The sequence below is a fragment of the Puma concolor genome, chromosome D1 (genome assembly GCF_028749965.1).
Source record: "Puma concolor isolate L17-30 chromosome D1, mPumCon1.1.hap2, whole genome shotgun sequence".
NCBI classification, from domain to species: domain Eukaryota; kingdom Metazoa; phylum Chordata; class Mammalia; order Carnivora; family Felidae; genus Puma; species Puma concolor.
The window spans coordinates 98353163-98375713 of record NC_141676.1 but is presented as its reverse complement, the minus strand read 5'-3'; the positions used below and the strand labels follow the sequence as shown (position 1 = coordinate 98375713).

Genomic DNA, 22551 nt, shown 5'->3' with positions numbered 1-22551 from the left:
AAGGAAGGGTGCGACTCCCGTGCGTCACAGCCTTTGCCATGGATTAAGATGACGTGTCTTCCCTTGAATGAGAGTGTGCTCTCTAGCCGTGGAGACGATGATGCCAAGAGGTAGACTGGATTCCCACAGCCTCGGCTTAGAACCCTGGCTTCGCTCCTGAGGGGCTGAGCGCTCTGGGCTGAATTGGTGACTCAACCTCCCCTTAGCCTCAGTTTCCTCTTTCATCGAGTGAGGCCGATAATACCTGCCAAATAGGGCTCTTGTGTGGATTCCATGGTAGAATGCAGGAAAAGCATTCAGCCCGGCGCCTGGCCTGGAGGGTAAATGCTCAATAAATGTTGGCTCTAATGTCATTCTTCCCCAGGACAGTTCCTTCGGCGAGGGGAGGTGTTTTGGGATGACCTGAACTGTACCATCAAATGCCGCTGTCTAGATTTCAACAATGAGATCTACTGCCAGGAGGCCTCCTGTAGCCCCTACGAAGTGTGCGAACCCAAAGGCAAATTCTTCTACTGCAGCCCCGTGGAGACCAGCACGTGTGTGGTGTTTGGGGAGCCGCACTACCACACTTTTGATGGCTTCCTCTTCCACTTCCAAGGCTCCTGTGCCTACCTGTTGGCCCGACAGTGTTTGCAGACTTCCAGCCTCCCCTTCTTCAGCGTGGAGGCCAAAAACGAACACCGCGGGGGCTCAGCCGTCTCCTGGGTGAAGGAGCTCTCTGTGGAGGTGAATGGCTACAAGATTCTCATCCCCAAAGGAAGCTATGGAAAAGTCAAGGTGAGACCCTCTCCAGCCCTCCTGGGAAGCTGGAGAAGCTGGAGAATCTTGAGCCGGGGGAAGACTTCCTCAGATCTGCTGGTTCTGCTGTGTGATGTTTGTACGGAAGAGATTCAGGGCTCTGCTTTCTTTGCAAATAGCTTGTAACATTTTTTTAACTAGGCTAAATTTTATTTGTACAAGAGCCAACCTCAGCTCTCTCCTTGATATTTCTTTCTACTATATAGCTTAAAGTACACTGAAATTCCTAGTTACCTCCTAAACACGGTACACACACACACACACACACACACACACACACACACACGCTGTCACATACGCGCATACATGCCCACATGTCCAAGCTCAGAAGTAACTGGGAAGAGAGGTAGGCTGAGTTTCTCAGGGACCTGGCTTGCAATAGCAGCAGCCACATGGTCATGCCCTGGAGATGGTGTGCCAACACAGAATATACATCCATAACTCAGTACGGCCTTTCATTAACAACCCTCCCCCACCCCCACCCCCGTCCTGTTTGCCCAAAATCTACTGCTGCATTGTTGGAAAAAGCTCCAAATTGATTGGTGTTTCCAGAGGCACCGCTGGTGAGGGCCCCCCCGGGACCAGGCTTGCTGAGCTCTTTCATGACGCCGGTGGGAAGGTTCTGAGAAGGCTTTGCCCAAACACCCTCCAACAGGTTCCCACTCCTGCCTGGAATAAGAGAGGGAAAAGTGGATATCTGCCGGTCCGTTTAGCGTATGCAAATGATTCCTGTCACTGCCCACCTGGATTTCAGGCAGGCACATCCGCAAAGGAGGGAGAGCAAGAAGCCACTGGCAATTACTCAATTTGTGGAGGCCCCAATTTTCATAATGTCAATGAAAACCTTGTTGCAACCGTGTATTTATTCAAGCAATAATAACCAAGACCACGAGGGGTTGATTGCGCAACCCCGTGCGATCCTTAATCCCCATGCATGGAGGTCATTACGGAGATTACAAACCAGAACTGATGCCAATGCGGGGATTTCTTTCTTTCTTTTTTTTTTTTTTTTAAATATGTGTTGTAGTTTTAATTGACACAGCATGTCCAACAAAAGGCAGGACCGAGGAACTAATTCCACTTTTTCTGGCTCTGCCTGGCCTAGGTCTGTGCAGCTTATCATGGTCATAATTAGAAAAGTGAGGTTTTACTGTGGCCGAAATGCCAATTTGCCTGTTATTTGGTTAGTCTCTCTAGGGACAGTTCTGCATATGAAATCAAGGTCAGAGTTGGGGGTACGGAAGTTTGACGTTTTTCCCTTTTAAATTTCTATTGTGCTGTTGAGCACAATACTTATTCTTGTAGATAGATGCTACTATTTCAAGCCAGAAAAATGTTCCCCAGCTTTCTCCTGCTTGCCTGTATTGTGGGGATGGATGTGTATGATATCTGTAGTTGAGGAAGAAAGCTTTATGCTTTATTTCTATTTTCCATTTTGATTAAAAATCTTTTTCACTCACAGTCAGACTTTTTTTTTTTTTTTTTTTTTTTTTTTTTTTCAGAAGGAAAGGCGCATTGCCATTTCTTTCAGGCCCAGCAGCTCTGCTAATTTTGTGTGGCTCTTTTCCATCGTCCAGGCATAGGGCACGGATTCCTCAATTTTCTGTAGCGACAGGGAGATGTGGACGTGAATGTAAATGTTTCAGAAAGAAAAGGTTATGTGACTCCAACTGTGAGCTAACAATGGCTTCCTTTTCCTTTGGCCAAACGGCTTCCCAGTGTCTCTGGATACACCTGCTCTGCTGGGTGGGGGGGTGACTCCATGGACAGTGGAGCCCCCACCCAGAGGGATAGGAAGCAAGAAGGAGGCTTTGAAATGCCTGTGAGGCAGCTGACTTCTCCAGACACACTCGGCCTGGCTGGAATGGCCAGCAAGATCTGTTCTTGCAACATATAGATCCCCTTTCTCCATATGCTGGGGACTGGTTCCTGTATATGGATTTCCCCCCCTTTGGATTGTTTGCAAATAACAAAGCAAACAATTTAGGATTACATATGCTAATGGGGGCTAAAGACAGCCAACTAACATCCATAATATAATAAATGTCTCCTTCTAGCTAATACTTATCAGTTTTCATATTTCTCCCCCAAATAAACTCAGGTAGGTTAGGGTGCCCCATTGAAAAGGGCTTCAAGGCCAAATAGCATATGGGGAGGAAGAACTCAGACTCTGGGGTCAGATCCGCACAATCCCTGTGTGACCACTGCCGGCTGAGTGTGCTTTGGGCTTCTTTTTTTCCATCTGTAAAATGGGGCGATAGTGTCTAGGAGGCAGGGCTCTATGGCCGCAGTATGGCTACCTCTCCTTAGCACTGGGATAAAGGCAGCAAAAAGCAGTGGCTTTGGAGCCCAGCTCATGAGAGTCAGGCCCTGTCACCTCCCAGCCGTGCAAGCTCTGAACCTCAATTTCCTCATCTGCAAAAGGGGAAGATGATAAGGTCCTTCTGAGTTTGTCCCGGGGATGAAATAGAACAGCCGCATGTGACATCTAGTACACAGCCTGGCACACAGTGGGCACCTAATACATGCTGTTTCCCACATTTCCACTGCCACCCAAATCCCTTTTAGTTCTAAGACCTATGCTTCTACAATTCTAGTTCTCTCTCCTCACCCCGCCCTCCCACCCAGTACCCACATCCTAGGAGAGACAGTATCAGAGAGGAAAGTGGCTAGAATACAGGGAGAAGAAGGGAAGTGATGAGAAGAGGTCCAGTTACCCTTGGCTAGTCAAGAGTTGAGGCCGGCGGGATGAAAGAAGAAATCACCCAAGAGCTCCTTCTCAGAGCACTGTAGGGGACAAACGCAGTATCTCTCTAATCAGTGGTTTAAACGGAGACATGTTTTCTGTTGGGAATGAACGGGGTTGCAATGAACACTTACACCAGGGAGAAGGGTAGAAACTGGGAAATGGTGGTGCCCGTGGTCAGCCTAGGGCTTATGTCAGTCTAAGTGGATCAAGATCTGATGCAGAGAAACCGGGGGGACTGTTGTAATATCCAGAGACGGTTCACCCCATGGCTTTTGCTTCGAGACACAGAAGACTGCCCTTTGTTAGCAGGAGCTTGAGAGAGAGTGGAGGAGGCCATTGAGGAAATTGAGGCTCAGAGCTTATATGGCTGGCAGGTGACATTGGCCATTGCCAGCATTGGTCAGTGGGCATACCTGGAACTTACAGTTATAGTAACCTCGGGGAAGAGTTCATTCTCTGTCTCAGCATGGACAGTACATGATGGTCATCCAGGGCTCTTGCTAGCTGACCTTCCTTATAACATGGCTTTTCTCACCCTTGTCGGCTAAACTGCTACCTAGGAGATAAGGATAGATCGATCAATTCCTAGGTTTTTCTCTCTACTTGTAGCTCTCTGTAGGATAGCTTATTTCTCAAGCCTATTTTTTTGGTCCCCCCCTCCCATTAGAGGCAGGCCATGGCACAAGACATCTGCGATGGTAAATCTTGGAGAGATGCTTAGATAGGCTACTGCCTCACTTCCTGGAAGACTGAGGAAGTAGCTACAATGGTGGCCGTAAAGACCCTTTTCCTTCCCGTGTGCCCGAAATCGATATAGTTCCAGTGTATTGACTGTGCACTCACAGTGTGTCCCATCTAGGACTGACGTAGGATAACCTTCCCATCCCAGACTATAAACGTGATGTCTACAGGTGCTGGGCATGTTAAATGTGAAAAAGAAGAAAATGAGCTCTCTTTGTTGGAGGCTTCTCAAGCCACCACTCACGTGAGCCAGATGCTTGAGACTCGCCCTTGACCGTTCCCCATTTCTTGCTCCCCGCTGCAAAAAAACCCACGAGGTCCTACCGAGCAGACTCCATGAGCTTGTCCCACTCTCTCATGTCTGTATGTAGTTTAGGCCTTCATGCTCCATCGCCCCTGGATTTTTGCATCAGTTTCCTGTCTGGTTTCTCTGCTTCTAATCTTGACCTGCTGGCCAGAGTGGGCTTTCTGAAATGCAAATCTGACTATGTCATTCCCTTACTTAAAACCTTTTGGGGCTTTCTCTGCAGCATAGAAATCCAAGTTGTTTTTGCTTTTATGGAACTTGTTTTGTTTAAAACATGGCTTAAAAGGCCCTCCAGGGTCTGCACCCAACACGAAAGCCAGAGGAATTCTTTTAAGATGGAAGTCAGATCACGTCTATCCTTTGCCCTAGACACACTCTCGGCTCTCCATCTTGCTCGGAGTCAAGGCCAAAGGCTTTACAATAGCCGACAAAGGTCTACCTGTTCTGGCTGCCCTTATCTCTCTGGCATCATCTGCCACTGCCCTCTCCTTGCTGTCTCTGCTCCAGTCGTGCCGGGAGCACCCAGGCACACGCCACCTTTGGGCCTGGCTGTCACCTCTGCGTGATCCACTGTCACCCCAGATAAGCTCCTGGCTTGCTTCCTCATCTCAAATATCCCCTTCCCTGACCATCCTATTTCAAGTTAAAAACCCTCTTCCCCGGCACTTGTGATCCCCATTCCTTGCTCTGTTTTTCTGCATAATTGCTCAACCTGGCATACCTATATATTTTACTTGTTTATTTTGTTTGGTTTCGGTCTCCTCAACTAAAATATAAGTTCCGTGGGGCAGAGATTTGTGTCCATTTCACTCAAAGCGAATCCCCAACTCTTAGAACAGTGCATGGCACACAGAGAGGCCTCAATTGCCATGTGTTGACTAAATGGACCGTGGACCTTGCTCGTGTCTCCAGCTTCGTTTCTGGCCACCCCGCCCAATGGGCAACCCCGTATTCACGTAGCTGTTCCTAACCACCCGCCTTTACTCTCTTGTCCTAGAATTCCCTGAGCCCAGTCTTCCTTTGTCTACTTCTGTTCATCTTCAAAGACCCTGGGCAGACTTACTGCCTGCAAAAAGTCTTGTGTGACCCCCCCTAGGCTGGATATAGTGGTCACTTGCTATCCTCCCATTGTATGATCCATTAATGCGTATTTAAAATAGTGTATTATAAATATCTATTTGCGTCTCTCTTTCTCAGTAGACCCGGACCTCCATGAGGGGTGGGGACAATTATTTTCTTTATTCTTTATTCCTTAGCACCTAACATAGTGCTTGGTACACAGTAGGTGTTCACGTTTGTTCGTGTTGCTGAATGATTACATGACATAGTCCTGGTACCAGGAGGTGACAGGGTGATGCACTCAGAGAATAATACCAGGGCAGCATGGCACACATTTCAGCTGGGAGGAGGGATCAGGGAGTGCTATAGGCAGTGACGAGGTCATGAAAAAGATGTGACTTCAGTGGAGACTTAAAGAATGAATTTAGACGAGTGAAAAGGAAAACAGCATCACTAGTCTTTCACCAAGAGACTTGAAGCCAGCCCTAGAGCCAGCCAGGAAGGGTTGACAACCATCTGGTCCCCAGAGGAGTCTAGGGCAGTAGTGGTAATGCCTGTCATGTCTCAAATGCACAGTGCTTGGCTGGCCCACTCCACCCTGCTTTTGTGGCTTCCCCCAGGCCTCTGCCTTAACAGAAGTCAAGCTTACTGGAGCCTAGGCCATCCGGGGGGGGACCATTCTCTCTGGAGAGTGCTTTGGCCTCCCTTTCCCGACCTCCGCGGGACCCATTGCCCCGGCACCTGCTCACCTGCCTTTTATTGTTACTGTTGTTGGCAGGTTAATGACCTAGTGACTTCCTTGCCGGTCACCTTAGACTTGGGGGCGGTGAAAATCTACCAGAGTGGCATGTCAACTGCCGTGGAAACGGATTTTGGGCTCTTAGTGACGTTTGATGGCCAGCACTACGCCTCCATTTCCATCCCAGGCTCCTACATAAACTCCACGTGTGGGCTCTGTGGGAACTACAATAAAAACCCGCTGGATGACTTCCTCCGCCCTGACGGCAGGCCGGCCATGTCTGTCCTGGATCTCGGAGAGAGCTGGCGGGTCTACCACGCCGACTGGAAGTGCGACTCGGGCTGCGTGGACAACTGCACTCTGTGTGACACAGCCACAGAAGCCCTCTTCTTTGGTTCGGACTACTGCGGCTTCCTCAACAAGACGGACGGCCCCCTGTGGGAGTGTGGCACCGTCGTGGACCCCACAGCCTTTGTGCACAGCTGTGTGTATGACCTGTGCAGCGTGAGGGACAATGGGACACTCCTCTGTCAAGCCATCCAGGCCTACGCGCTCGTGTGCCAGGCCCTCGGCATTCCAATCGGAGACTGGCGGGTCCAGACTGGGTGTGGTAAGCTGGCATCCCATCCAAATGGAAGGGCGTGCTCGCGCAGGGGGCCAGGGAGAGGGTTTCCGGGCTCCTCAAAACTCTCCTTGTTAAGACAAATTGCCCAAGAGTGAGGGTGAGGTTAACATAGCCACACATTATGAAGAATGAACAGCAAAAAGGATCTTTCCTTTTCCTGCCCACCCAATACCATAGCCAGAAAACAAGAAAACCATTTGAGCACAAATGGTCCAGAAACAGGGAGTGAGTGGCAGGAAATGCTTGACGCGAGGAAGGCCCTGTCCCAGGGATAGCTATCCCTGAGTTAAGAAGGGAGGTGGGTGTTCAGAGGGAAGGTGGCTGTATTTGTGGCCATTGAGCAAACACAGACACTGGTCTGAGTAATCATAACCAGCTTTGGGGGAAATTCACCTCCCAAGTGGAACCAACAGCAACTGTTCTTTGACTCTTCTCCGCCTTCCGTCCCTCTAGGTCCTGTGTCTCTTGCTCTGCCATGTTTTCGCTGACCCACTGGTGCCAGTGGGAAAAGGGCTGCAGCCAGGGAGCACAGAACATCAGGAAATAAGGCCCTTTTTCAGAAGCGCTAGGTGGTTAGGAGAAAGCCCTAACAGCGTGGGGAAATTCAGCTTCTTTTGAATTACTTTTCGCATGAAGCATTTTGTACAACTTAGTTGTCTCGTTTTTCTCCTTCTATCCCACTTAAACCTCTCTTTTCGTAATTATATAAACTTTTAAAACAAGCAAGCAAGCAAACAAGTAAAAACCACTCAGCTTCTTGGAATTCTGTTTCTTTCCTGGCCCTTGGTTTTTCCACATAGGTATACAGAACATTATGTCCGTGCATTTTAGATTCCCACGCAGATGAGAAGGTTTCAAAGTTTCTTTCAGTTCCAAGACCAAAGGGAGATTTTTCTTCCCCCTCAGTACATGTTGGATTCACAAAATCGTGTATCAGGTTCAATTCTCAGAGAATTGATCCAACTACAAAGAGACCGTGTTTTCTTATTGCTTGTTGTGTGACTGACCAGCCTCTAAGTATGCCAGGAGCGTACTCAAGTTGAGATTGATTATGGATTTTTTTTTTTTTGATCCTTGTATAATCTAAGAACATCCAAATTACCTAAGCAAATTGCCTGTAATGGCTACTTTTTCCCCTAGTGGTCCTATCTTCCACATTGCCCACCCCCTCTCTCTCATGTTAGTGCTATGAATTCCAGTTAATTCAGACAGCTAGTTTAGCAGTCCCTTGAGCCCCTGCCTCTTGGATTCGACCCGACTCAAGCATTTATGTAGACTCCCACGTTCTTAAAATGAGAACCAGAGGCTTCTGAGGCAAGAAGGGCCTTGAGGAGACCTCTAGCTCCAACCCAGTCTCCTGGCAGTGCAGACACACAAATTATTTCCCATAACCAAGGTTCTTTCTTATTTTTAAGATCCTAGAGTACTCATTTTCATAGTCTTCGCTCATCGTCTTTTATAGTCTTCACTTAGGTATTTTGAGTGCCTCCCTGTAAGAAATTTCATGTTTTCAAATGGCCCCAACCACCTTTTCATCTTTTCTTTTCTCCTGTAAGTTGGATTTATTTCCTCTTAAGAATAGGTTATGCTGTTTAAGGTCAGATGGACTTCTGTGTCCATCAGCTGAAGATCTTAGAGCATGTGAGTGGTTGTAGATCATCCAGTAATAAATCGATGTTGAGTAATCAGTGTAGTCCAGTTAGGATTCGCCACTTGAAGTGTAATTCAGTCAAGATGATCGCCCAAGAGTCAAAAGTTCACGATTCGATCACGTTGCCCCATAGCTGTCACAAAGCAGCGAGCTGATTTCTACAGGTGCAATCGCAAAGTCTCTCGCCCGATGAGCGCCCTTCCCCGTGGGGCTCCCGTGTGTGGTGGCTCCCCACGGTCACCACCCCGGGGCCTTCATCTGTTGTCACGCTCTCTCCTCTCCCCTACGTCAGTATCCACGGTGCAGTGCCCGAGCTTCAGCCACTACTCCGTGTGCACCAGCAGCTGCCCGGACACCTGCTCTGACCTGACGGCCTCCCAGAACTGCGCCACGCCCTGCACCGAGGGCTGCGAGTGCAACGAAGGCTTTGTCCTCAGCACCAGCCAGTGCGTCCCGCTGCACAAGTGCGGCTGCGACTTCGACGGTCACTACTACACCATGGGGGAGTTCTTCTGGGCCACGGCCAACTGCACGGTGCAGTGCCTGTGCGAGGAGGGCGGGGACATCTACTGCTTCAACAAGACGTGCCGCAGCGGGGAGGTGTGCGCCGTGGAGGACGGCTACCAGGGCTGCTTCCCCAAGCGCGAGACCGTGTGCCTGCTCAGCCAGAACCAGGTGCTGCACACCTTCGACGGCGTGGCTTACGCCTTCCCCACCGAATTCTCCTACACCCTCCTCAAGACCTGCCCCGAGCGGCCCGAGTATCTGGAAATTGACATCAACAAGAAGAAGCCCGATGCGGGGCCTGCTTGGCTGCGAGGCGTTCGCATCCTGGTGGCTGACCAGGAGGTCAAGATCGGAGGAGCTGGGGCTTCGGAAGTCAAGGTAAGACTCCGGCTGCCCTTGGGGCTTTTCTGATGCATCTCACCAAGCGAAGGAACTCTTCGGGTATGCCTTTCTGGCTCTGACCATGAGCGGATTCCAGGAAGGCAACGGCTCCGAAGTGGGAGCGCTGCCTAACGTTCGGCACCGAATCAGTCTCCCCGGGGGTGAAATGGAGTGAGGCTGGAGTCTCTCAAATTAGATACAGCTAAAGCAGGACTAGGTCTCCGTAACAGCCGATGCTTACCGGACGCTTACCGTGTGCCAAGCGCTAGTCTAAGCAGTTGTCACACCTAACCTATGGGGGATATGTTTTCATCCTCATTTACCTTTTACATACGAGAAAAACAAGGCGCAGAGAGTTTAAGTAACTTCCTCAGGGACACACAGCCATAGAGTGATATGTGAGCCCAGGCAGGCTGGCTTCAAAGTCTGTGCTTTTTACCTTGTACTATACTGACTCTCCTCCCTGCAGATGGGAACCCATTGAGGTCAGGCAAAGGGTACCTGCCATCGTACCTCCTGCCCCTCTGACCCGGTCTAAAATATCGTCGTTAGGCATCCACATCATTAGTTGAAGAAAGACCATTAGGAATCATCTGGTACAACTGTTTGTTTGCACATGAAGACCCCAGGGGCTAAGCGAGGGATGGGGAGCTCACAGCTGAGTGGTGGCAGAGCTGGCATGACGGGAGGGCAGGCCTCCCTGCTCCTAGCCCAACATGAAGTCTAATTTGGAAGACAGAAGTCAGCGTGGTGCTGTGCTGTGCAAGAAGAGGAAACACACCTCCGCAGACTGAAAAAGCTGTTTTCGTTCCCACTGACACACTGGCAGAGATTAATTTATTAAAAGAATGGTAAAAGGTAGATAAGGTGGATGGACAGCTAGATAACTATATGCCTCCGAGGGGCTAGGGCACAGGAACAAATCTGAAGGAAAGGAAGGGGCCAGAACGGTGGGGAAGAAGGGGCGCCCCCAGTGAAAAGGAGCCATCACGCAGAAGGAGAAAGCCACGTGTGTATCAAGACCACGTCTACTCACATTTCACTGCTGTTTGGGGCTAGACTAGGGTCGTATGTATACGCAGAGAAACAGCAAATGTGTTGAATCGGAGGGGTAGAAAGAAAGAAACAGAGGTGCCCATGAGAAAACAGTTTGCGTCTGTCTGTGTGGTGTCCATAGACTGTCAGCTTCTTGACATTTTCTCAAAGGGTGAGTCGCCGGGCAGAACCGTGTCTCTATTTCATAGCCTAGGAAACGGTGGGTACTCTGAGCGCATCTGGAAGTGATGAGAGTGATTTGATTTTTTTCAGCTGAATGGCCAGGAGGTAGAATTACCATTTTTCCATCCTTCGGGGAAGCTGGAAATTTATCGCAACAAAAACAGCACGACAGTAGAGTCGAGGGGTGTTGTGACGGTCCAATACACAGACATCGGACTGCTGTACATCCGGCTGTCCACCACCTACTTCAATTGCACCGGCGGGTTGTGTGGCTTCTTCAATGCAAACGCCAGCGATGAGTTCTGTCTCCCCAACGGCAAGTGCACGGACAACCTGGCGGTGTTCCTGGAAAGCTGGACGACCTTCGAGGAGATCTGCAACGGGGAGTGTGGGGACCTGCTGAAGGCCTGCAACAATGATTCGGAGCTGCTCAAATTTTATCGGAGCCGCTCCAGGTGTGGCATCATCAATGACCCCTCCAACAGCTCCTTCCTCGAGTGCCATGGAGTGGTCAACGTCACCGCCTACTACCGCACCTGCCTCTTCCGTCTGTGCCAGAGCGGAGGCAATGAGTCGGAGCTCTGTGACTCCGTGGCCCGGTACGCAAGCGCGTGCAAGAACGCCGACGTGGAGGTGGGCCCCTGGCGGACCTATGACTTCTGCCGTAAGTCGGGGCTACCTGATGCGGGAGGCCCCCGGGGAGGTGGGGGAATTGAGCTCCGGGGCAGTCTGACTCTGGTGTGTAGCCTCCTCATCTGATGTGTCCTTTGGAAGGCCCATCACCCCCAACCAAACTGTTCCTCGCCTTTATTTCTGTTTCTAATCACAAAGTATCTCTTCACTGTAGAAGGATTAGCCATCCCATTGACTCCTGCTTTTATCTAGTGGAGGATACACGTCATATCAAAGACTGGGAGTCTTTGTGATGGCTCCATTGGTGTCTTCTTTCTTGGCAAAGGAGGGCTCCGTTCTTTCAACAGAAAGTGATCGGTCAGGGTGCCTTTCGCGGAGTAGAGATTAGCACTGCTCCCTGGGGCAAGCCTGACAATGGCTATGAAGAGTCCCACGTTGGTTTTTTCACTTTGTGCCCAGAGTATCTGACCCCTCTCAGCAGGGCAGTGCCAGTATTAGCAGTAATTAGAATAATTGCTGAGAAGACCTGACGTATAGCCCCTTAGGCGATGGGGGAGGCTGGTGGGAACAGTGATGTAGAAAGGCAGGAGGAGTGGCTGGGAGGGCAGGACCCATGCCTGGAGCAACAACTAACCCCACCTGGACTTCAGCACCCATGCCTTTCCCACCAAAAAGATCAGCCCTAAACCCAAACCGATGCCACCATTAAGATTCCATCGTCTACATCTGTTTCTCTCATTTCCACTATATCTCTTTCTAAGTTTGTTTATTTCTCAAAACTTTTTGTTTTGAAATAATTTCACAGTTGCAGAAAAGTTGCAAGAATATCTGTGTGCCCATTACCCAGATTAACCTACAGTTAGCATTTTGCCCCATTGCCTTATCATTCTCTCTCACATGCTCTCTCTGCATTTGCAAGTAAGTTACATACATCATGCCCCTTCGCCCCCCTAAATACTTCAGTGTGTATTTCCTTAGAATAAAGACTGTCATTTACAGAACCACAGTATACTCACTGACCTTAGGACATTTAACACTGATATAATCATTTAATATCTATATTTCAATTTTGTCAATTGACTCATAATGTCCTTTATGGCATCCCCCTCCCCCCAATATGGATCTAGGCTAGGATACATGTTGTGTTTAGAGCTGTCACGTCTCTTTGGTTGCCCTCAATCTGGAACAGTTCCTTGACTTTCTTTTTTCTCTTCTATTGTCATTTTTAAAGATGACAACCTCCCACCTTTGAAAATAGAATGGCTCTCCATTTGGGTCTGGTGTTTCCTCATGATTTGGTTCTGCTGTGCGTCCCCTCTCACACTCCAGCAGAGGTGATGTGTGTTTTTCTCACGGTATCACATCACATGTGGGGGCCGTGTCCATCCAGCCTCCTCTCAGTGGTGATGGGCACATTGGTCCCCTGGTCAGGTGTCAAATGTCTCCACTCTGCAGGCACAATGTTTTTTTTCTCTTGCAACTAATGAGCAACCCATGGGAAGATACTTTAATAAGACGGTGCAAGCATCCTGCAGAGAGAGAGAGAGAGAATGAGTGTGAGAGATTGATAAAGCAAATGGGGCAAAATGCTAACTGTAGGCTGATATCAAAATCCCCTTCCTCAATTTAGTGCCCATTGATGACCTTTGCTTGTATCAATCTTTAGCATGATGATTACAAGCTGATGGTTTCCAGCTCCAGCACTCTGTCCACTTTGACCAAACAATAGATGTCAGTCTACTATAAGTAACAGTCTTCCATCTCTTCTGTGTGTCTGCCTGCCATCTATTTATATCCATCCATCCATCCATTCATTTATCTATCTCAGTCACCTTTTTTTTTTTAATCAAAGTATAATTAACATTCACTCTTATACGTTTCAGGTGTACAGTACGATTCAACAACTCTATACAATTCTCAGTGCTCATCACTATAAGAATACTTCTAATTCCCTTGATCTATTTCACCCCTCCCTCCACCCATCCTTTGGCAACCACCAATTTGTTCTCTATATTCAATAGTCTGTTTCTTTTTGGTTTGTCTTTTTTTCTTTGTTCATTTGTTTTGTTTCTTTTTTTAAGTTTTTATTTATTTATTTTGAGAGAGAGAGAGAGAGAGAGAGAGAGAGAGCGCGCAAATGGGGGAAAGGCAGAGAGAGGGAGAAAGAGAGAATCCCAAGAAGGCTCCACACTGTTAGCCTGGAGCTTGACGCAGGGCTCGAACTCATGAACTGTAAGATCATGACCTGAGCCAAAATCAAGAGTCAGACACTTAGCCAACTGAACTACCCAGGTGCCCGTATTTGTTTTGTTTCTTTTTTTTTTTTTTTTTTTTAAATTTTTTTTTTCAACGTTTATTTATTTTTGGGACAGAGAGAGACAGAGCATGAACGGGGGAGGGGCAGAGAGAGAGGGAGACACAGAATCGGAAACAGGCTCCAGGCTCTGAGCCATCAGCCCAGAGCCCGACGCGGGGCTCGAACTCACGGACCGCGAGATCATGACCTGGCTGAAGTCGGACGCTTAACCGACTGCGCCACCCAGGCGCCCCTGTTTTGTTTCTTAAACTCTACAAATGAGTGAGATCATATGGTATTTGCTTTTCTCTGACTGACTTATTTCACTCAGTATTACACCCTGTAGACCCATCCATGTCATTGCAAATGGTAAGATTTCATTATTTTTTGTGGTTGAATAATATTCCATTGTGTGTATCTATCTATCTATCATCTATCTATCTATGCTTATATATATACGGATATATACTGAAAGAGATGTAGATATAGATACAGATATAGATATAGATGTAGATACTGATATAGATATATACACACCACTTCTTTATCCATTCGGCTATGGATGGACACATAGCATCCTAAGTGTGAATCATCTATCTTATCAGTATGGACACATAGATTCCTATTTTTTCAATTATTTATATTTCCTATTACACTTGTTAATGATCTTGGTGTTAAACTTATTCCAGGTTTGGGCTGTGGGAGCCCTTCGAGTTGCCTCCTATGTCCTTTTGGCACGCCTCTGTCATGTTCTTACTTTCTGCCGAGCTGGAGGAAGTTCTTTTAAATGCCTTTTTTAGAGAGAGACATGTGGACAGAAGCAGCCCAGGAGAACATGCTTTCCTCGGGTGGAGGGTCAGGGCTCATGCTTGAGACATCCCCCAGCGTGCCTCAGCCAGACCTTGCATACGTGGGTCTGGCAAGAAGGATGGGAGTATGCACGTTTGATTAACGAAGACTTGGGTACTAAGGGGTTAATCTGGTCAGGATCTCGTAGGGTCATTAATCCTGGGGATCGGACCAGGCAACAGCTGCAAATCAGGAACACGATCTTCTTTGGACCTAGGAAGAGACAACCACTGCTTCTCTGTTCAGATATTTTTAACCAGCCTTCTTGGCGGCGGAGCCAGGCTGCCCAATTAAATAATTTCACAGAGGCATTTCAGGGGCCAGGGAAAGTTTTATTACTTCACGTCTGTATGTTCCAGACTTTCAGACAAATTCAGACAACACAATAAGTCATAAAGTGAGAGCCATTTAAATAAGTCATGTTATTTGCTATCACCATAAACCTGCAGTCAATGTTATAACATTCATAATTTAGAGACAAATGTGAAAATCCCTCCATACAGACATATTTAATCGGTGCTGAACTAGCCTTCAACTCCAAAACCGTATGGTATCGCAGTCAACGGGAGTGGAGATGGTCCTTTAGCTCAGAGGAAAAGGATTGGCTTTCAGTACGTAGTGCAGAACTGTGGAGTCGGTACTTGTGGGCAGAGATTTCATTGCCGTGCAATTTATTTCTCTGTGGTGTCCCCTCTGTCCTTGGATTGTAAAACACGATTAAGGAGGGATAGCATGCATAAAAGCTAAAGAATGTTTTAAAAAGGCAAGATCCTATTCTTCCAGGTGGTGATGGGGACCTCCACAGATCTTTAGACTACACAGATGTGTAGGTAGATTTCTTCTGGCTCTGGATTCATCCATGCCCGGGCCAGGTCGAATTCTGACAGACTAAAATAATAAAAAGACATGGAGGGGCACCTGGGTGGCTCAGTCGGTTAAGCCTCCGACTTTGGCTCAGGTCACGATCTCATAGCTCGTGGGTTCGAGCCCCACGTCGGGCTCTGTACTGACAGCTCAGAGCCTGGAGCCTGCTTCGGACTCTGTATGTCCCTCTCTCTCTTCCCCTCCCCTGATCACACTCTGTCTCTCTTTCAAAAATAAATAAACATTTAAAAAAAATTCTTAAAAAATAAAATAAAATAATAAAAAAAAATAAAAAGACATGGAAAGGTTGCCCAGAACTCCATGATGGTAAGCAGCACGTGCTGTTAGCATTTCGTGTGCTGTACTTTGTGACTCAGAGACTTGATCTATCAGGGAAGGCTTCCAGACAGAGGTGCAGTTTGAAACGAATCTTGACAGATGGGTAGGATTTGGCTTTGTGAGGTCCATCCAGGCAAGGGAGAGAATGTGAGCAAAAAAGGAGGCGGTGACCAAGGGCAGAGGAGGTAGAAGAGGCCAGAGGGCATGAGGAGCAGAGAAATGACAGACAAAGACAGAGTCAATCTGTAGAGTAAAAATGCCTACATAAAGCGTATCCTAATAGAAGGAAGTGTGAGGAGGGGACGGGCATACTATTTAATGAGACTGTACTATAGACTTCATATATTAGGTCATTAATCCTCAGAATGACTGTACTAGGTAAATATTGTCCTCAGAGATGGTATCCACAGGTCTCTATGGTCCCCAAAGTGCTGATTCTTTCCAGGACGCTGTCTCTGAGTCTCCAGAGTCCTTGAGTCAGGGGACTTGGCATTGGGAGATCTGGATTCGAATCTCTCTGGTACTTACGGGCTGGATTAAGTTAAGTCACTGAACTTGAGTTTGTTGTCTGTAAGATAGGGATGATGAGGCTTTGCTTACCCTCCCAGGTTGTTGAGCAAAGTCACACCAGACAGTCGACAACGGTGCCTGGCATGCAGTGACTGCTCGCTAAGGCTCAACGTCTCAGAATCTTCTACGTGGAGCGCTGAGCGCACCGGGAGCACAGGCGCACGAGGCGTTCACTGAGCCTTTGGTCACCCCAAATGAGGTTGACAGTAGTCCAGAGCACACAGCACTCATCGAGCTCACTGTGCTGTGCACAGTGCACACACTCACACGCATCCAGTGAGCGCGCACACACTCTCCCTGACCTCTGTCCCTTTCCTGTCTCCTCCTTGGCCACCCTCAGCTCTGGAATGCCCGGAGAACAGCCATTTCGAGGAGTGCGTGACATGTACGGAGACGTGTGAGACCCTGGCGCTGGGCCCCATCTGTGTGGACACCTGCTCTGAGGCGTGTCAGTGTGACGAGGGCTATGCCCTGCGAGGCAGCCAGTGCGTCACCCGGAGCGAATGCGGCTGCAACTTCGAGGGGCACCAGCTCGCCACCAACGAGACCTTCTGGGTGGACCTGGACTGCCAGATCTTCTGCTATTGCAACGGCTCGGACAACAGCGTCCACTGTGAGAACGTCCCATGCAGGGATGATGAGTTCTGCATGGAGGAGGGCGGCCTGTACTACTGCCAGCCCCGCACCGACGCCTCCTGCATCGTCTCGGGCTACGGCCACTACTTGACCTTCGACGGCTACCCCTTTGACTTCCAGACCAGCTGCCCACTCATCCTGTGCACCACGGGAAACAGGCCGAGCTCAGACACCTTCCCCACGTTCGTCGTCACAGCCAAGAACGAGGACCGGGACCCGTCGCTGGCCCTGTGGGTCAAGCAGGTGGACGTGACCGTGTTTGGCTACAGCATTGTGATTCACAGGGCCTACAAGCACACTGTGCTGGTGAGTAGTCATAGGCCGGACACCAGGAAAGGGGATGTGAGAATGGGGGTCCTGGGTCTGTGGGCTAGGCCGCGTGGCTGAAATCAGGCTGGCCTAGAATCCGAGAAGCATAGGATGTTCGAGCAGAGAGGGGCCCTGGAGATTTTCTGTCGTTTTATCTTGCAGATGAGGGCACTGAGCCTCAGAGCGAAAAATATTCTGCCCAAGTCACGGGCACCAAGTTAGGAACAGAAATGGTATCCTTCATAATGTAGCACAGTGTACTGGAGACAGCACAGACCTCTATTCGAATCCCAGTTTGGCTAGGGCTGTGTGTCCTTGGGCAGTCACTCCATCTGCAAAGGAGGACACATGCCTAGCACGGGTTAGGCGTCTGTAAGTGCTACTCCTGCCCAATCCACCTCCTCCCCTTTGTTGAGATCAGGATGATATTTCCCTGCTCTGGCCTCCTTCCACCTCTTCCAGTCTCCCCGTTGCCTGCCCCCCCCCCCCCACCCCCACAGGATCCGGGAATTCAGGAGTCTTGCACACGGTCGGAGCCCATCAGGGGCTCTCTTACAATCTCCCTGTTCACTTGGGTGTCCGTTCCCTCTCTCTGGCCTCCACTCCCTTCATGAGGACGGGGCGGGTGGGGCTTGAGGAGCTCCGAGTGCTCATCATCCAGCCTGAGGACCCCACCCGGCGACATACCCAGCCACTCCTCCTCCCAGCTCCTGCTCTGGTCACAACTGGGAGCACTAACAAGCCACCAGCAGCGTCACTTTAGCATTTCGGAGGAGCTGATATGGAGTGTGCACCTTTTACCATCATCCTCACTGATCTGTGGCATCATTTACCTCTAAGGGGACTCCTTTCCATCTTGTATACATTCTTTTAAAATTCTGAACTGTTACTGGAGAGTTCCCTAAGCAACGTTCCAGATCTCGTTCCTTCCTTAGGATCGCCCTAACCTCCTTCTCTGACGAAGAGAGGCTTCTGAGCTTCCTAATTGCCTGCCCTTTCACATTTATCTGAAAATGTGCCTTCTTAGCATCTAAGGCAGAGGTCTCACTGCGTCCATGTTTCTTCTCTTCCTTGGATATTATACCCAAACCCCCGATTGCTTTCCTCTGTGCTTCCCAGAACTGTTGGCTCCTGTATCCATGATGGCATGAATCATATTGTGATTTGGGGGGATGTTCATGTCTAACTCGCTCAGTACTAGTCGTGGGCCCTTCTCGGAGGGCAGGAGCCCTACCGAATCCATATTTATGTTAAATGAACACACGGCACCCAGTCACGGCTCCACACGTTCGTCAAGTGGATAAACGAGATGGCGTAACCCTTCTCTTCTAAGGATCCTAGGACTTTTATTTTGCTGCCGGTCACTTCTTCATCAATCTGTGAGATTAAATGGCCACGGAGGTGAGGTAGGAGTACATCAGATGCCTCGCCTTTAGCCACGTGAGGTTTCCAGTGGATGTCCCGGTAGATGAAGCCATCCGGTGCAGTAATAGCCCTCTCCTCCGTGTCATCATCATATGTGTCAAAACAAGCCTATCAGTCATTCTGTCCACGTGGTTTGCATCCTCGTTGTCCTTTTCTCCTCATCTGATCAACTTCTACCCTTAGATTTGTACACTTTCAGGCGGTTCCTTATCTCCTTGACGTTCGACATTCTTCTACCGTTCTACCTCGTAGGGTCATTTTCTTCTTTTAAAATAGAACTTGCTCGTAGGTTGTCCCAACCAGTGTATTATGAAATTGCATTTTTCTGCCTTGTGTCACATGCTCTTCAGCATTTAGGTATATGGACTCCTGAGACTTGCATGCTGTTTTCTGACCCAGTTATTTTCACACGTACACCATTGGAGCCTCGTGAACACTTACTCTTTTTTTTTTTTTTTTTTTTTTTTTGTGCCGCCCCTTCTCATTCATGGTAGCTGATTCCTTGCTCTCACTGGGAGTCTCTCTCCCTTGCTTCCTGCTCTAGAACCAAGGCCCTAATGGGGCAGCTCACCTTCCAGGCCCATGTCCTGCCCTGGTCTCATGGGATATGGTCATGGCTAAAGGCAAGAGCCATGGGAACCACACAGCTCATTTCTTCCCCCATAAAGGGAAGGGAATATTCATTTCCTGGGGCTGCCATCACAAAGTATCACAGACTAGGTGGCTCTAAGCAACAGAAAGTTATCCTCTCACAGTTTTGGAGGCTAAGAACCCAAAATCAGCTCCTAGCTATTGGCAGCTATAGGTGATCCTTGGCCTGTGGCACCATAACTACCCTCTCTGCCTCGTCTTCCCGTGGCCTTCTCTCTCTGCACCTTCTGTTTCTCTGTGCCAAGTCTCTCTCCCCCTTTGAGGACACCACTCATTGGGTTTAGATCCCACCCTGATCTAAAGGTGTACGACCTTTAGTACGACCGCATCTTGACATGATTACATCTGCAAAGACCCTATTTCCAAATAAGGTCACATTCACAGGTACCGGGGATTAAGACTTCAGCCTATCTTTTGAAGGGGGAGGTGGGGGGAGGGGGACACAATTCAGCCCACAGCCAGGGGTAATTAGTAATGGGCATCAAGGAGGAATCAGTTAAATGGGCGGAGGGACAGGGTAGGAGGAGCCCAGCAGGGCCCGTCTTTCTAAGTCACCCAGATATCCCGAATGTCCGAGCTGTGAACTCAGAGTATGTAGCTTTCACATCTCTGACATGAAGATCAAGTTCAGGATGCTTGAAGGTTCTTTTCTTTGGGGGCCTGAGGGATAGATTTAGTATTTACTTTGAATTATTAATATGCATTACGGGATCTGCTTGTTCAATGATTTGCATTTGTTTTTCCCATGATGTTATTATTAGTCACCATCTCTCCCTGAGAAAAGAATAATGGCCATCACAATGACAGTGTGCAGTGAAGTGTTGGGCAAAACATAGCATAGAGCCCCGGGTCACTGCTGGTGCTCTCAGAGATGGAGGTGACATGGAAGTGATTCCTTGGGACACAGGGTCCCTCTATGACTCTGACCTTTCCTTGCAAAAAACGGTATCAAAGGATGCAGGGAAATCCACTAAGATAAGAGACGCTAGAAATAAATACGCTATCTGTATCCCAGCTGGGGTTATGGGGGTGGGCAACAGAAGGTGAGCCACTCCTGGGGGCAATACAGGAGCCCACGTCTCAGCCATCCACAGCTAGAGCTCAACAGAGACGGCCTCTCCCCTGCCGTGTGCCCCCAGGCTTCAGCACAGCCAGGTTCTTCATGGTCCAGGACAAGGACCCTCACAGCCAGTGTCTTTATCTCTTACTGGCAATCCTGTGGCCACCAGTGAAGGGTGAGGTTTTGAGCATTCCCCCTGGCTCAGTTTAGTTTGGTGGACTTTTATCGATGCCTATTCTGTGCCAAACTCTAGGGGTAGAGAATGAATCAAATTCTGAGTTCTGTCCCAAGAGAACTCAGAGTCTAGTAGCAAAGAAAGATGCACTAGCAGGTTATGTCGATGTAAGGTAAAGTGCTCCAAAAATGTGTCGTGTGGAGAGTCGTGAGCACACGGGTTGCCTACGCCAGCCTGGGAGGCTTCAGGGAAGGCTTTCCGGAAGAGGTAACCCAGAGCTGAGCCTTGAAGGAGTATGTTAACCAGGCTGAGAATGAGATAGAAGTATTCTAGGAAAGGAAAACATCAGTGAAGATCCAAGGGGTAGCAACGTGCGCAGTAGGAGGGGACCTCAGGACAGCCGAAGAGGCCATACAAACAAATTGGGGCCAGTTGTGTAAAAGAAAGTTCTCTGCCAAAGATCTGGTATGTGGTCTTATTCCTGATGCTTGACTGTTTGAAACGCATGTCCTGACCTCACCCCCAAGCCCTGTTCTCTTTTTCCTCTGCGTCTCCCTGCCCACCCATCAGGCTCTGCTTCCATCCCAATCTCTCCCTTCCTGTGTCTCCTCTCCGTCTGCTTCCTCTCTCCCTCCATTAGTCACCCAGAGAGAGAGAGGGGACGGTGAAGTTGGCAATGGGGGTGGCCTTCATGGGGCTTCGGAGGCAGACAGAAGCCGTGCCTGCCCGGCTGAGTTGAAGGGGGTTCCTTTCTCTGGGTGCTCCTGGGCAGTGACGGAATTTGCAAGCCCTTTGGTTTGAATCCGATTACATTGCCTCCCCCAAAGTATCGCCTCCTGCTTGGCACCCTGTGGCCAAGAATACAGAACGCAAGGAAACTCAGGAGGGAAAGCAAGTGGGCACAGGTGAGCCTTTGGGGGGGGGCACAGCTTTGTTTACCAGTGTGGGTCTTCAAGGCACGTGGGAGTCCCATCGGCCTCCGCTTCCCTCAGTGACCTTCCACACCTGTGTTCTGTGTTTACACCAAGCCCACATCACCACCTCTGGGCCTCCTGGTTCAGACAGTTGTGTTCCCCAGGCACCACTCCCTCCTGCACTCGGCCTCTGAAATGACTTGTCGTGCCGTGCTATTCACCCCCTCTCTTCCAGGTTCAGAGAAGGAGGCATCCTCTCCCCTCCCCCTCCCCCTGTCCCTCTCTGTCTTGCCCTCTCAGGGGTCTACCTGTCTGTCATCACCTCCCCCTCCTGCGCTAGGTCCTTCTCTCCAACCCATAAAACATGTTCATTCTAGAGCAAACCTTGACCCTGATCGCCCCCAGCTTCTACTCAGTCTCTCCCCTCCCTCCCTCTCCAGGTTCCTGGAGAGAGCCACCTCTGCTTCCATATCTCCCATTTGCTGTTGAACTGTGCCTTCTGACTTCTGGCCTCCTCGTTCCGCTGAAGGTCTCTTATTAGGGTCACTGAATGGGAAGAGAAGACAGAATGACTTCTCTCCTGCAAAATGAATGGGTCTTCGTCAGGCGTGATCTCATGGCCTCTGCCATGTGTGACATTGCACCCAAGGCCTTCCATGATCCAGGCCCAGCACCCCCGCCTCCCTGTCTTCATTTCCCACCACACCTGGTATTCATCTCATTCCTCCCTGACTGTCCTCCTTTAGGACCAGGTGTGCACATCATCGTCTTCTGCAGGCATGCCCGATTCTGTGCCCAGGCTGAGTCTGGTGCCTGTGCATCTATTTATCTTTCTCATTGCTTTTATTGGATGATGTTATCAGTATCCGTTTAGGTACTTATCTCTGCCACGTGCCTGTGAGCAACCAGGGGAAGGGCCCTGGGCTTTATTCCAGCATCTAGCACAGTGCCTGAAACACAGCAGTGACAAATGAATGAATGAATTCTGCCTGGACAAATATTCGTAGAAGAGGAGACAGTTGGGTTACAAGGTGAAGGGTGAACATCGCCCCACA

The 22551-nt window shown here is 49.2% G+C and overlaps 1 protein-coding gene across 1 annotated transcript in view; it reads left to right on the top strand.

The window, feature by feature from the left end:
- The window catches only part of TECTA (tectorin alpha), a 68011-nt gene that overhangs the window by 11177 nt on the left and 34283 nt on the right, over positions 1 to 22551 (top strand). The window contains exons 5-9 of the mRNA XM_086678843.1: positions 365 to 777; positions 6433 to 7003; positions 8962 to 9554; positions 10866 to 11439; positions 16667 to 17268. Coding sequence (XP_086534969.1) covers positions 365 to 777; positions 6433 to 7003; positions 8962 to 9554; positions 10866 to 11439; positions 16667 to 17268 — 2753 coding nt within the window. The remainder of the gene's footprint in view (positions 1 to 364; positions 778 to 6432; positions 7004 to 8961; positions 9555 to 10865; positions 11440 to 16666; positions 17269 to 22551) is intronic.